The following is a 13,049-nucleotide window of genomic DNA, read 5'->3' on the forward strand; positions in this document are numbered from 1 at the left end:
GAATCCCCCCCTGGACTCCTGTTTCTAAAGCCCGTGCTCTGAATCTCCAGGCTCATCCACGACCTTGACCCCATGTGCTTCTGTCTTCCCGCACTGTCCTCCATCCCCGTCATCACGCAAACCCTGACTTGGCCTTTTTGTTGTCCCAACAGACAGATCAGCATCCCCCTAATGGGTTTGTCCGTCTGCTTCCTGCCTGTCCTCCTGTCCATCCCTCCATCAGCCATCTTTGGGAGAGTCATCTTTCTGAGATTCCCCTGGGCTTTGAAAGGTAAGAGGTGAGAGTTTAAGTGGGTAGCTTTCAATAAGCATCCAAGCCTTAAAAATAAGGAGGTATATATGGGAACTCTCTGTACTTTCCAATCTACTTTTTTATAAGCCTAAAACTATCCTAAAAAAATAGTCTATTAATTAAAATAATCATTAAAAAAAAACTTCATAAAATGTTCATACCCTTGGCCCTGCCTTCCCTCTTTATGAATTTATTATGAGAAAACAGACCAGAGGACACAGATTCCTATACACAGATGCTCCTGCAATATTGTGTCATCCTGAAAAACTGGAGATACCTTAAGTGGCCACTGATAAGGAAATGGGTAAATAAATGGTGGGATCTCCTATAGGGGGGGCAGTGATATCATGGTTTTCAAAATTTTACTGATGGGAAAATATGCGCAATATTATTATTATTATTCTATTACCTTTTAGTAGCATTTTCCCCACACTTTTACATTTCTAAAATTGGGATAATTTTATAATCCATGTGTACATTTAGTATAATATTTCTTTTTTCCCAAAAAGCTGTATTGACTAAATCCTGTGTCATAAAATTAATTAACTGCATCTTAGAATCAAAGAAATATAGTAAAGCAGAGCGTATTCCTATCTTTCTGTTATAATCACTATATATATATATTTATATATCAAAGAAAAGTGAAAAAAAACTTCGGCTGGTTCCCCATTGCCTAGAGTAGTGCTATCCAATAAAAATGTGATGTGGTCCACATATGTAATTTAAAATTTTCAAGTAACCACACTTTCAAAAACAAAAGAAACAGGTGAAATTAATTTTAAAATGTATTTTAGTTAACCCCCAAATCAAAATTAATACCATATCAACATGTAACCAATACCTTGAAAGTTATCAGTGAGAAAGTTTACATGTTTTTTCCTGTCTTCCAAGTCCTGTGTGTTCTCGGCACTTACAGCGTATGCATCTCAGTGGCCCTTGCAGGTCAAGTACTGTAGCCGGGTGTGGCCAGTGGATGGTATCAGACAGCCCAGCTCTAGAAGGTGAGGCTGACTCCACCAGTGGGAAGCTGTTTGGCAACCTGGCCCCGCCTCCCTCTCCAGTTACTTCCACACATCCCACCCCCTCCAGCCACACAGGACTGTTCCCAGCTCCTTGACTCCACTGTTCTGCAACCTCGCACTATTCTTCATGCCGTTCCCTCCCCGAGAGGTTCTCTGCTCCTTCCCTCCACCCACCAAGGCCAAGATCAAACTTCACTTTTCAGAACTGACAGTCCCAAGCCCCCTCCCCAAACCCTTTACCAGGCAGGTGGTAGGGCAATTAAGACAGTGTCGCCACGCTGTCTGGGTTCAAATCCCAGCTCTCTCAACTTATGAACTCTGTGACATGGGGAACTCACTTCACATCTATCACCTCATTTGCAAAACGGGGATGATGTTGGTACCTGTCTTGCGTGGTTGATGGGAAGATTAAGTGAGTTACTATGTGAAGTGCTTAGAACAGGACTAGTCCATACAAGCTGTCCCCAGTGCTTGCTGTGGTTGTTATTATTATCATCACAATCATCATCGCTATCATCATCACCAACACGGCCCACAATGTACAGCAGCCCTCTGGATTGGCAAATAGATTTCACCTAGTTTGCCAGCTCCTCCACGGCTAACGATGCCCAGGGAGCTGTGTTGTTGAGCAGAATTCTCTGGCTTCCCCTGACTCGACCATGCCCATGGGATAGAGGACACACACATGTGGTCAACTGGCCAACTCTACTAGACCTTGGGATGCTGAAAGGATCTTTTTAGCAGGTCTTGTTCATGCTTGTGATCCCCCTCTGCTTGGCACATGACAGGTGCTCAGGAAATACTAGATCAGTGAGGTCATGGAGACGTGCACCTTGAGCCTTATTATATCAGTGATTCCTTGGGAGCAAGGTGGCCTCGGCAACGTGGCGGCAGTGGGGCTCCTTTCAGGGAGTCTTTGGGCCATGAATTATTATTAAGAGGAAGACTATGGCTCACCTGTTTCCCACGCCATCATAAACCCAGTGAGTAGAGCCGAGGCCCTCATAGGCCGATGCCCAGTAATACAGACATGAGTTCAAATGTAAACTGTAGAGCAAATAGGCTGTGGTCCTGATAACCCTGAAGAAGGAAAGAAAGGTATGAGCACAGCAGCAGAAAGAGTGATGGTGGCATCGCCCCCACGTGCCGGGACTGCAGGGACAAGCCAGTCTTCTCCTCCCCCAGTGCCCATCTCAGAGATCCCGCCGCTGGAGCCGCATGGCCCTGCCCAGCTGCCTGGTGGGATGGACACCTGGCCGATGGGAACCAGTGGCTGGACTGGGCCAACCAGCAGCTCTTTCGAGCCTGCACCAGTTAGAAATGGTGATGGTTAAACAAAAAGTTGTCTAGACTGGGGTCTGGAATTGGCACAGAGCTCCATGTGTAGACAGTTCTGGGGAAGTAGATGAGCTGGGGTGGGGAGAGGGGGTATGCATCCATGCAGAGGGGCAAAGAAGGGACAAAAGAATGCAGGGAAGCACTACTCCATGAGAGATGTAGAAAGGAGCCCTGTCCCTGAGCGTGGCCAGGCTGTCTTGTGTCCCAAGCTTGGACATCCGCAAGACAGTGACATCTGAAAGGCAGCCCACTGTGTCCTTACAGCCACCTCTCTGTGTCTGAGTGGTTGAGGGTCAGTTCCTTGAGCTGAGGCCAAATAGAGGCCCAGCTCCCTGGAAATGCAGAGGAGCCCTGAGCAACCTGTGTGTACCCACCTCACAATTGGGGGAAACAGGACATTCCTGGTTCTCTAAAAAACAAACATCCCTTCACAGAGGGGCCAGGAAGAGGCCCAGCTTCCGGTGGGAGGCAGTGGCGAGGGGCCCCGCAGGGCCAGGAGAGCCCACAGGGGAGGCAGTGAGGGTAGAGTGCCTGCTCCATTCTCGCTGCAAATGTCCTGGGTCCTGTGTGTGCATGCATGTGTGTGTGCTTGTGTGCGGCCTTAGGGGTCTCACCTGTAAATGTAGGCTTTGCTGAGGACGGATTCCAGGCGGTTGTTAAACTCGAAGAAGGCCGTGTACTGGGAGGAAGAAAAAGGTATCAGGAACCGCCTGGGGTGCTGTCCTCCCTTCCCACGGGTGGCCCATTCCCCTCGGGTGCCAGGACTGAGGGCTCTTTCTGCAGCCCCCTGGCAGGAGGGGGTTGGAGAGTGAACACTGAGAATCAGAGGTCCTTAGCACTTTAAGGAGTGAGAGTCAGAAACTCCATTTATGAATGTGATGGAAACCCTGGCCCCTCTTCCTTGGAAATTACATATAACCATGTTCTTACAGTTTGCATAGAGATTCAGGGGACTCCTAGACCTTCTGAATCCCACCATGAAACTTTTTGTGTACATGCATCCCAGGTTAAGGACCTGTTTTTCCATGTTTACTTATAAGGATAACAATTATATATAGAAACAGCATCCCTAACACTCCTCAATGATCTCCTCCAAAGGCTTATTTACGGTAATAATAAAAAGAAGAATAAAAAGTTTAAGAATGACTGCTCTTTACTGAGCACTTGTGTGACTGCACTTGATACATGTTATCTTAGTATCTATTCACACGTGAGGTGTATATTACCATTCTCCTTTTACAGAGAGGAAGCTGGCACTCAGGGAAGTTCAGAAACTTGCCCAAAACACACAGCTGATAAGTGACAGAGCCAGAGTTCAAACCCAGATCCACCTCAAAACTGCAAGCTCCTTCCATCACGCTACACTTGCCTCTCGATCTCTGCACATAGACTGTTTGACCTTTGAAGATGACACTGATGAAGATCCCCTGTGGGCCACACTAGCTGTTGCCCAGGTGTTCATTCTAATTTCCACCCTGAGTTTACACGGGATGAAGAAGGATCACAGACTTGGATCCCTACTTTGGACCCGAAGAGTTGCATCCTCTGAGTCCTGCTAACCGTTAGGTGTGTGAGTTACTCACCCTCGCTACCACTACAGGAATCAAGATCTGGATCCCACTCTTGCATTTGGGATAAAAACATGGGCTATGGACCCAACCTTCCTCACTCTAATGTTTGGCTCTCAAGCAACCAGACAGCGCCAGGAGGCTGGCATGTGTCAGACAAGACTGGTGCTGCTTCCAGTTTCCTTCTTCCTCTGGGAAGCCAGGAAGCTCGGAAGCAGCTTCTGTGTTCAGTTTCAGCAAGATGTGCTTTCTTCTCATCAGGGTACTTGCATTCTTGCAATTTGTCTCTGCCCTGTTTCTCTGGGTTATTAAAGTTATTGCTTTTGCCTCTTTTGTAAGTTCGCTCATTACCCCTTTGAGGAGGAGGCATCAGGCATCACATAAGGAGAAAGATGAATTTAATTGGTTTGCCAGAAAAATCCATTTAGGGGGATCCTGAGTGCTCTGACTAGCTGTCCGCTCTGGTTGCATTAAAGGACAGTTGCCAGGTCACCACTCTGCATTTTGTCATCCTTGTTGGGACACTGGCTCTGCCCCAGTGGCAGGAGGAATGGCTGCAGTGACACTGTAAGGACAACAACCAACGATGAAACACATTGGGCTGCACATTCAAATCCATCCTGGGTACTTCCTGGCTCCTATGGCCTTGGGCAAGCCACCCAAGCTTTCTAAGCCTCCATTTCCCCATCTTTTAGATGGAGACCATCACAAAGAAGAAATGCTGGTACTGACAATATTCACTTCATAGGGTTGAGGAAGAAGCACTAGTGAAGCCTCCAGAAGAATATCTAACACAGAGCACCATTAAGAAGCACTAACAATTGTAAGGAATTTCCCATCTCCCCTTGGGCCATGCCTCCCTGGTGCTGCTCAGGGCAGATGTGAAGATGCCAGTACTGGCGCAGAGCATGGAGGAGCCAAAGGCCTTGGATGGAGAAGCCCACTCGTCCTACCTTCAAACAGCGGGGCAAGCGCAGGAGGGGATTCACACCGAATTTCAAGTAGAGAAAGTCCAAGGGCAGGAGGCAGAGCATGTCCATCTGAAATGTCAGTGAGACACTACAGTGTGTAAAACAGGTAACCCCGGGGTTGTGGGATGGGGTGAGTGGTGGGGGTCTCCACCTTCAATGAAAAGGTGAGGTCAGAATGCCCCTGAAGGGGCTGAAACTAGGGCATGCCACCAACAAGCCCCTGTTTGGCTACCCGGCCCACACCAGTCCTGGGGGAACCGGGTCACACTGGCCCCAAAGTACGCAAAGCCCCCAGAGACACCACCTTCCAAGGTCTCTGGCACACACCTTAAAGCGCTGAGATTTCAGGTAATTGTTGCGCATCTCCTTTTTGTCCGTCTGTAATAAAATGGAATAATGACAGTGAAGTGGCCTAAGAGCTTAACCCCTGACCCCGCTGGAGCAGCAAGGGAAACCTTCACAGAATCTCCACCTTCCTGTCAAAGCAACAGCCCCATGGCCAAGGAGCCGAATGGACTAGTGGAACTTCGGTGAAAGCCTCCCAGCCTGCAGGTGGGTCTGCAGGTGGGCCTGCAGGTGGGGAGGTTGAGCTCAGGGCTGCAGGGAGTCGTCCAAGGCCACCCAGCTCAATTCTGACTTCTTGGATGGAAAGCGAGGATACAGAGCTATTCTCTCAGCACACTGGTCTCACCTGGACCATTTTCAACCTTATCCACTGAGGAGCTAGCTACTGCTTTGATCAGACCAGGAAAGAGGCTACCCAGGGAATTCTCTTTTCTCTGGATTTTTTTAGAGGCATAACCTCAACTTGTCTGCACACAGTGGAGCAGGTTCTGCCAGTGTGGAATTTTGAAAAGTGGCCTGCCTAGGGAGATGGGGACCCTGTCAAGTCAGTCAGGACTTCAGTTTCCTCCCTGGTAAGCAGGGCCTGCATCAGAGCACAGGGTCCCAAACTGGGCCAAGTAGCATGCTTTTTGCAGGACCGTCAGGAAATGTCAATTGCCAGAAGTTACCTGTGCTGAGTGCTCTGCATATGTCACTTCCATTGATCCTCACAGCAATGGTATGAGGTGGGAGTGATTATTATCCCCATTTTACAGATGAGGAAACTGAGGCTCTGAGAGGAGATACAGCTAATTCTGGTAGGGCCCAGATTTGAACCAGTTCTGTTTGCTCTAAAGGGCATTCTCTGGACCACTTCTTCATCTCTAATTCCATCAGGTGGTCCAGGAACCATTTCGCCCACAAGCAATATTTGATGTGTGTAGTTTGAATGTATCAAAGATGTGTGAAATAAGCCACCATGCTGTTGAATAACCATGGGCCGGCATTCCTGAGATTTCCTTGCTCATTTCTCTTCCTCTCCATCACAGCATTGAGGGTCAGCCCCACAAAGGCACTGGCTGCAGGGTCAGCCCCCAGCCACCCCCTTCACCTGCCTGTGACTCACAATGACGTCCCCGCCTCGGACAAACTGCAGGCGCAACTGGAACACAGTGATGTCCAGGAGGTAGATGAGGTCGCACAGGTAATCCATCAGCAGCCAGAGGTGGATGTTGTCCGGCGTCTGGTAGGGGAAGGCCCAGCGCACGGGAATCAGCCAACAGTTCCAGTTCCAGGCCAGCACCACGAAGAACAGCCACAGGATGTACATCAGGTCTGGGGGCAGGGAGGGGGCAAGAATGTGCTAGAAAGTCAGCCTGAGGGATTGGGGTGGGGCTTTCTTCCTTCCACTTGTCTGTCTGCACTTTCCTACAGGCAGTGTATGTGGCCCTTCTGTAACTTGGGAGAGAGGGTATGCAAAACTATCTTTGATATAGAAATAAATCCTGGCTGGGCCCTAATAAACCAAGTACCCTGAGGAAGGCATATGGGGTCATTATTAGTTAATAAACAGCTAAATAGAAAACCCTTTTGCTCTTATTCTTGTTGAAATTTTCCAAAGATGTGTTTCCTGCTTTTGTAAATTTGTAATAGTAGATAATGCATAGAAAGATGGACAGATGCATACAGGGGCATGGATAGATGGAGAGTGGAGGTCACCTGGGCATTTTTTTAAAGGACTAGTGGACACCAGGGTTGGAGTCCTGCCCCCTAAATGACTTCTTGTGTAACCTTGGAAAGTCCCTCTCTGGCACCTGTTCTGTCCTCAGAGAAGTCACAAGGAGATGTCAGGTAAAAAAAGGCAGGGAGATCCTTTGTAAACTGTAAAGTGCTGTGCACACAAGAAGGGTTGTTATTTCTGAAAAAATATAAAATGGGCTAAGAGGCAAGTGAGAAGGAATTCCCTTCAGTTGTTGGAAGAAATTTTCCCCTTTTCTGCTCAGAGCAGCAGCTCTGGGGAGGAACCAGCAAGAGCAGAGTGGAAAAAAAAGTCTTGAATAAGGGTCAGGAGTCCTGGGTCTGCCACCAACTAGTTGTGTAGTTAGGCCAGTTAACTTCTCTGTGCCTTAGTTTCCTTGTCTGTAAGATGGGTATGATCTTATGCTCCTAGTCCAGGGACTTCTTGGTTGTTTCTGGCCCCACTCTTGTGCTGTGCCCACCCCCCACTCCTGCCCTCTCACGTTATGTGGTGGCAACGCCCACTGCCCACACAGGACTCACTGGTCAGCGGGTCGATGCTCTGGGGAAACCGGTACTTCTTCCAGGGGCGGCGTTTGAACTTGCAGCAGAGCATGTCGCAATAGTGCTCCTCCTCCACCTGCCCTGCTTCAGCGGGCTTCACGTCCGGAGCTGGCTCTGGGGCTTTTTTAGCTGGGGCTATGGGATGACACCAGTGACCATCAGACCCAACCCTGAGGCTCAGGTAGAAGATGCAAAGAGAAGGCTCTGGAACTGGAGCTGAGGGGACCCTGGTGCCATCCCACAACCTCCTGCAAACTCTGTGTGCTCTCCTTGCTGCAAAACCCACAGGTCCTCTTTAATAGTGAACTGGGCACCTGCCCCAAACACCTTCCCCAGCTATCTGTCTGGGACCAACTCTCAGGAGCTGTCTGAAGCGAGGTGTTTCTGGGCAAGTTGAGTATCTGCTTGTGTGTCTGCGCCTGGGCTCGCTCGGTTCCCTCTAGAGGTCTAGGGGCATTTCATACCCAGGACTTCCACTTCCACCACCCAGGGCCAGGAATTAGGGAGACACTGCTCTAGGTTTTTCAGAGCAGGAATCTCAGCTCCTTCATCTCTAAAATAAGACACCAAATGGGATCCCAGCCTTCCTGTGCATCTAGGTGATGTTGCTATTAACCTAGCGATTGGTTCTTAGAGATTCAACATGGCTACGTTTCTAGCTTTAAGACTGTGAAGTCAGGCTCTGGTAGGTCCATTGCTCGCACTGTAAGTTCTAAAGCACAAACCTCCTTTGGGAAGACCAAGGAATCCCCCCTGGCAAGAGAATATGGTATTTATTTCCTCTTGGCACCTTGAAAGCAGGAAGCTTTCAGTAGGCCCATAAGAATACTGCAACTGAGGCCTCTGGAAAATAAGGCTGTATCGTTCTAGAGTGGGTTATGGACACCATCCGAGTGTAAGACCCTGAGGTACATCCCAGGGTGGAGCGAGCACCGGCTTGTCAGGGGGAAAGGGGCAGAGGGTCAACGAGGGAACTTGCCCTGGGGGAGGGAGTGGCTCATTGGTCAGAACTTTGACCTTCTTCCTTCCCCTGGACACAAGCTAAACCTATGCACAGGGGACACAAAACTCCAAAGAGTGGGGATTTGGGCTTCTCTCAAGCACCCCAGTCGTTTCCTTGGGACTACCCTCCCCACGAGTTGATAGGGGCTCGAGGAGCCCAGCTCCACCCCTGGCAGGTGGGCCACCCCCAGCTCTGGGCTCACAGGGCTTGGGGCTCTCCTCGTCGGAGGTGACGTCAGGGTCGATGAGCTTCTCCTTCACCTTCTCCGTTCGCTCCTTGAAAAGCTTCACCAGTTCCTGGAGCCGGTCATTGATGATGGCGCTGTTCTGGCTGGCCGTGGAGGCCGCACGGTCCTGGTCACTGCAGACACACCACCCAGGGCTGAGCAGGCTGCGTGGGAAGGGACCCCTGTGCCCCCGGGCAAGAACTGGCTCTGTATCCCATCTGGCCTGAAGGGGTAAATCCTGCCCCAGTTTCCTTCTGACATCAGAAACATCAAATCTACTTTAATATCTGCTTGGAGGAAGCACAGTCTGGGAATAATGCCCAGGTGCCCAACTTTCAGAAAACATGCCATGCAGGCTCTGATTCAGATGAGCAGTTCTAAAAAAACTTGGTTTCTGCTTGTGATTTGGGAGGAAACTCTTGGAACTCATTTCAGGGCTGTCAGCCCCGGTCTGGGGTTCACATGAGACACAGGACAGATCAGAGAGGAGACAGGGCTATGTATACCCTTCAGGAAAACATCTCCCACTGGCCCAGCCCTTGGGACAGTTAGACACCAGAGACTCAGATCCCAATGCCCTCGCAGTGGCCTCTAAACATTGTTCCACAGACCAGCTGCATCAGAATCACCTGGCAAGCTTATAAAGATGAGGATTTTCCAGGGCCCACTCTTTGTGGTTCTGGGCACGGCTGGACCCAGAGTCTGAGCCCATCCTGCAGATCAGATTTTGCAGAACTCCCGGGCCAGCCAGAAGCAACCTGGGCAGGAGACCCAGCCCTGTCTTACTGCTCGGAAGCCACTGGCACAGTCTGCCTTGGGGTGGAGGGCTCTAAAAACATGCGTGCTCCCTCAACTTACCTCCCTTTGCTCACCCAGCCTCACCCAGGCTTCTGACTCCCTGAGACCCCAGAGGGAGCGCCCACTTACTCAGTGCCCTGTGGGCTGGTAGGGTCCGACCAGGCGACCACAGGGGATACAGCTGGTGACAGCACCCTGAGCTCTTCAGCCTCATCATCTTGGGAGGGCAGCCTCTTCCTGCAAGGACACAGGCTTGGAGGGGGCCTTCAGGGAGGTAGGGGGTGAACCAGCTCTGAGTCCTGCAGATTACCCAGAGGGAATCCTGGGTGGGAGGTGGGGGCAGAGGATGGTGCTGCCAAAGGGTCCTCGCTTGCCTGCAGGGAACCAAAAAGGGAGAAGAGGAGGCACACCCACCCTCTGGACCTCAGTCTCTGCATTGTTCCATGGCCTAGCATAAAAGTGACGTCACTGACTAGGTATCAGGGAAACCGGAGTTTGCACCCCAGCCCTGCCTCTTCCCAATGTGTGACCTTGGCAAGTTACTTAAACTCTCTGAGCCACTTCAGTTTCCCCATCTGTAAAATGGGACTAAATGCACCCAACTCAATGAGGTACTTACTCAATTGGGTCTCAGTTTAAACATCCGTCTCCCTTTCTCCAAGTCCATCCCACCTCCTTCTCTATCACACCACCCTTCCAGCCACCAAGGAAGCGCTGAGGACCCACATCCCATCTTGCTAACTCTCCTGGAAGATCAGCTTCCCTCCCTTCACAAATGTGCCCCTGCTTGGAAAAGTTTACACCCATGGGTCATGGAGTCTGGTCTCCACCTCATGGTGTGAGCTGGGGAAAGCCCCATCTCCCCCTGGAGTTTCCACTTTCCTATCTGAGAACGAAGGCTAAATTATCCCTGGGGTTCCTGTCATTCAGTCCAAGCCTGCCACAAGGTATGGCATTTGGAACCACTCAGTGGTGTTTCGGCTGATGGCATGTAGGTCTGAACTTGCCAGATACTCTTCCCATCCTCAACCACCATGACTCAGGATTCCACCATTAGGGCTTCTAGAAGGATCCAGTCAGAGATGTACAGCATTTACTTTATTCTAGAAGGCTCTGAAACTATTCTATTACCTCTGCCAAATCGCCTAGGATGGCAAAACTCATGGGGTCGCCTCTTTCACACTCTAATTAAAAGGTCGACCACACACGAGAAGACTGGGGCAAAAGTCTCACAGCTGGGACTTCAACGCAGCCCTCCTGCACCCAGCCCGGTGCCCCCTCTGGGCCTGGGGAGCACATGCTGCCCCCAGGGAACCCCGAGTGTGGAACTAAATCAGCAGCTGTGCCCCCGCAGCACCGCCCGGTACCTGGCCCTGTGCTAAGCACCTCACATACGGTCCCTTGTTGAATTTTCACAATCCTAGTAGACAGGATGGTGGTGTTTTATCCTCATCTTACAGTGGGAAAATGGAGGCCTAGGAAGATTAAATAGCTTGCCTTAAGCCTCACATCTGGTTAGTGGTGAGTTGGGATTCACTCCAAGCCACGGCCTCATGCCTCGAGAGGGGGTTTGCCTGCATGCCCCTTTGTCAGGGCCTGCGGTTTTGGTGGCTTTTCTGTTCCCATCAGTTGCCCCCAGTGCTCATTCCTGACCACAGGCAGCCCCACTGGCCTCTCATGTCAGGCTTCAGGATTCCTTCCTGGGGCCAAGCTCAGGCAGAGGCTTCCCCAGTTTCTCACAGTCACATTCTACTTTTCATGCTCTGGAATAGTCTTGTTGGACCACTTGTTCATTGTCCACCTCAGCCGCACTAGAGTGTCAGCTCCATGAGGGCAGGCCCCTGTCAGGTTTCTCCTTGATGCACCCACAGCGCCTAGAGCAGAGCCTGGCGCAAAATACGTTCAATAAATGTTTGCAAATGAATAAATGAATGAATGAATGATAATCAGAGGAGCCCCACAGGCCCAGCTCATAAGCAAAAGGCAGGAGGCCTGGATTCTAGTCCCAAATGACCTTAGTTCCCTTGCTGCTTCCAAATATCCACTTCTAACCCCGCCTGCACAGTTTCCCCACCTTTATAAAGGGACCAGAGGGAGGGAGACCAGATATCTGCAACCATTATGGTGCCATTTCTTCTGCTGTCTGTACTCTGTGTGTGATTCAATGAAGTAAACATGAGGACTGATGGGTTTGGGAGCTGTGTTCCAAGGCTGGGTGAGATTATGACTCTTTTCTCCACATTAAAATCAGGGAGCCTTCTGTTTACTACATCCAGTCATCTCTGTTCTGACAGGCTCTTGTCCTCAGCTGAGAAATTACTCAAGGGCTCATGGATGAGAGCAAAAATTAATCAAGAAAGCAGAACCTTCTCTCAATCTAGCCGGCACAGGAGAAGCACTGGCAGATCTCCTTTAGCTGAAATAGTCATTCACAAAATACTGCACCGCACTTCCCAGTCTGCCTTTAGCTCTATGCAGGACCTCTCTCAGTTACCTGGCTCAGATTGTCCAACACCAGCTCGAACCACGCAGCAACAAACTTATCTCAAGAGGCACAAAAATACATGCAACCCTGACCAGGAATCCCACAATTGAGAAAGGAGCCCGAGGACAGAGAGCAGAAGACCAAAGAGGTGTTCACAGCACCATTACGGACAATGTTCAACAAGAGGAGGTCTGTTATGTCCATCCTGGCACATGGAGCTGGGGGACGTCACACAGCCATCACAATGAGCTTTAAGGAGACAGCCTAGCAATATGGAAAAGGGCTCACTGGATAAGATGTGGCCTCAAAAATGAGACGTGATCCAGTCACTCCAATTAAAACGACACCAAAGTCTGGGCCCACAAACAAGGTACAGAAGAGAAGGCAGAAGAATAAAACCACCACCGAGAGTGGTGGGATTAGGGATGAGTATTATTCTGCTGCTCTTTGGTATTTACATTTATTGCTTAACAATAAAATAAGGGGGTGGAATTTAGCCCTGTGACATTTATTACCCACTTCTAACGTACAATTGAGGGTATTCAGGCCAGGACTTCCTTGGAGAGCTCTTTCTAGAGCCTGAAGCCAGGAATTAGAACCAAGAAGGATGGGGCCATAGTCCCAGTGCCAACAGTGACTCCCTGAGTGACCTCGGGTCAGCTTCTCCCCCGCTCTGGCCTCAGTGTCCTCATCTGCTAAATGCACAGGTGGCACTGTGCTG

General features: G+C 50.1%; 1 protein-coding gene across 1 annotated transcript in view; it reads right to left on the reverse strand.

Moving 5' to 3' along the window:
* The window catches only part of CNGB1 (cyclic nucleotide gated channel subunit beta 1), a gene marked incomplete at its 3' end in the record, with an annotated part of 49,000 nt that overhangs the window by 18,244 nt on the left and 17,707 nt on the right, over positions 1-13,049 (reverse strand). The window contains exons 7-14 of the mRNA XM_072968298.1: positions 9,973-10,080; positions 9,022-9,179; positions 7,796-7,951; positions 6,642-6,850; positions 5,519-5,569; positions 5,174-5,260; positions 3,267-3,331; positions 2,272-2,394 (exon numbers count right to left, since the gene is read on the reverse strand). Of these exons, the coding sequence (XP_072824399.1) occupies positions 2,272-2,394; positions 3,267-3,331; positions 5,174-5,260; positions 5,519-5,569; positions 6,642-6,850; positions 7,796-7,951; positions 9,022-9,179; positions 9,973-10,080 (957 nt within the window). The remainder of the gene's footprint in view (positions 1-2,271; positions 2,395-3,266; positions 3,332-5,173; positions 5,261-5,518; positions 5,570-6,641; positions 6,851-7,795; positions 7,952-9,021; positions 9,180-9,972; positions 10,081-13,049) is intronic.

The sequence above is a fragment of the Vicugna pacos genome, chromosome 9 (genome assembly GCF_048564905.1).
Source record: "Vicugna pacos chromosome 9, VicPac4, whole genome shotgun sequence".
Taxonomy (NCBI): Eukaryota; Metazoa; Chordata; class Mammalia; order Artiodactyla; family Camelidae; genus Vicugna; species Vicugna pacos.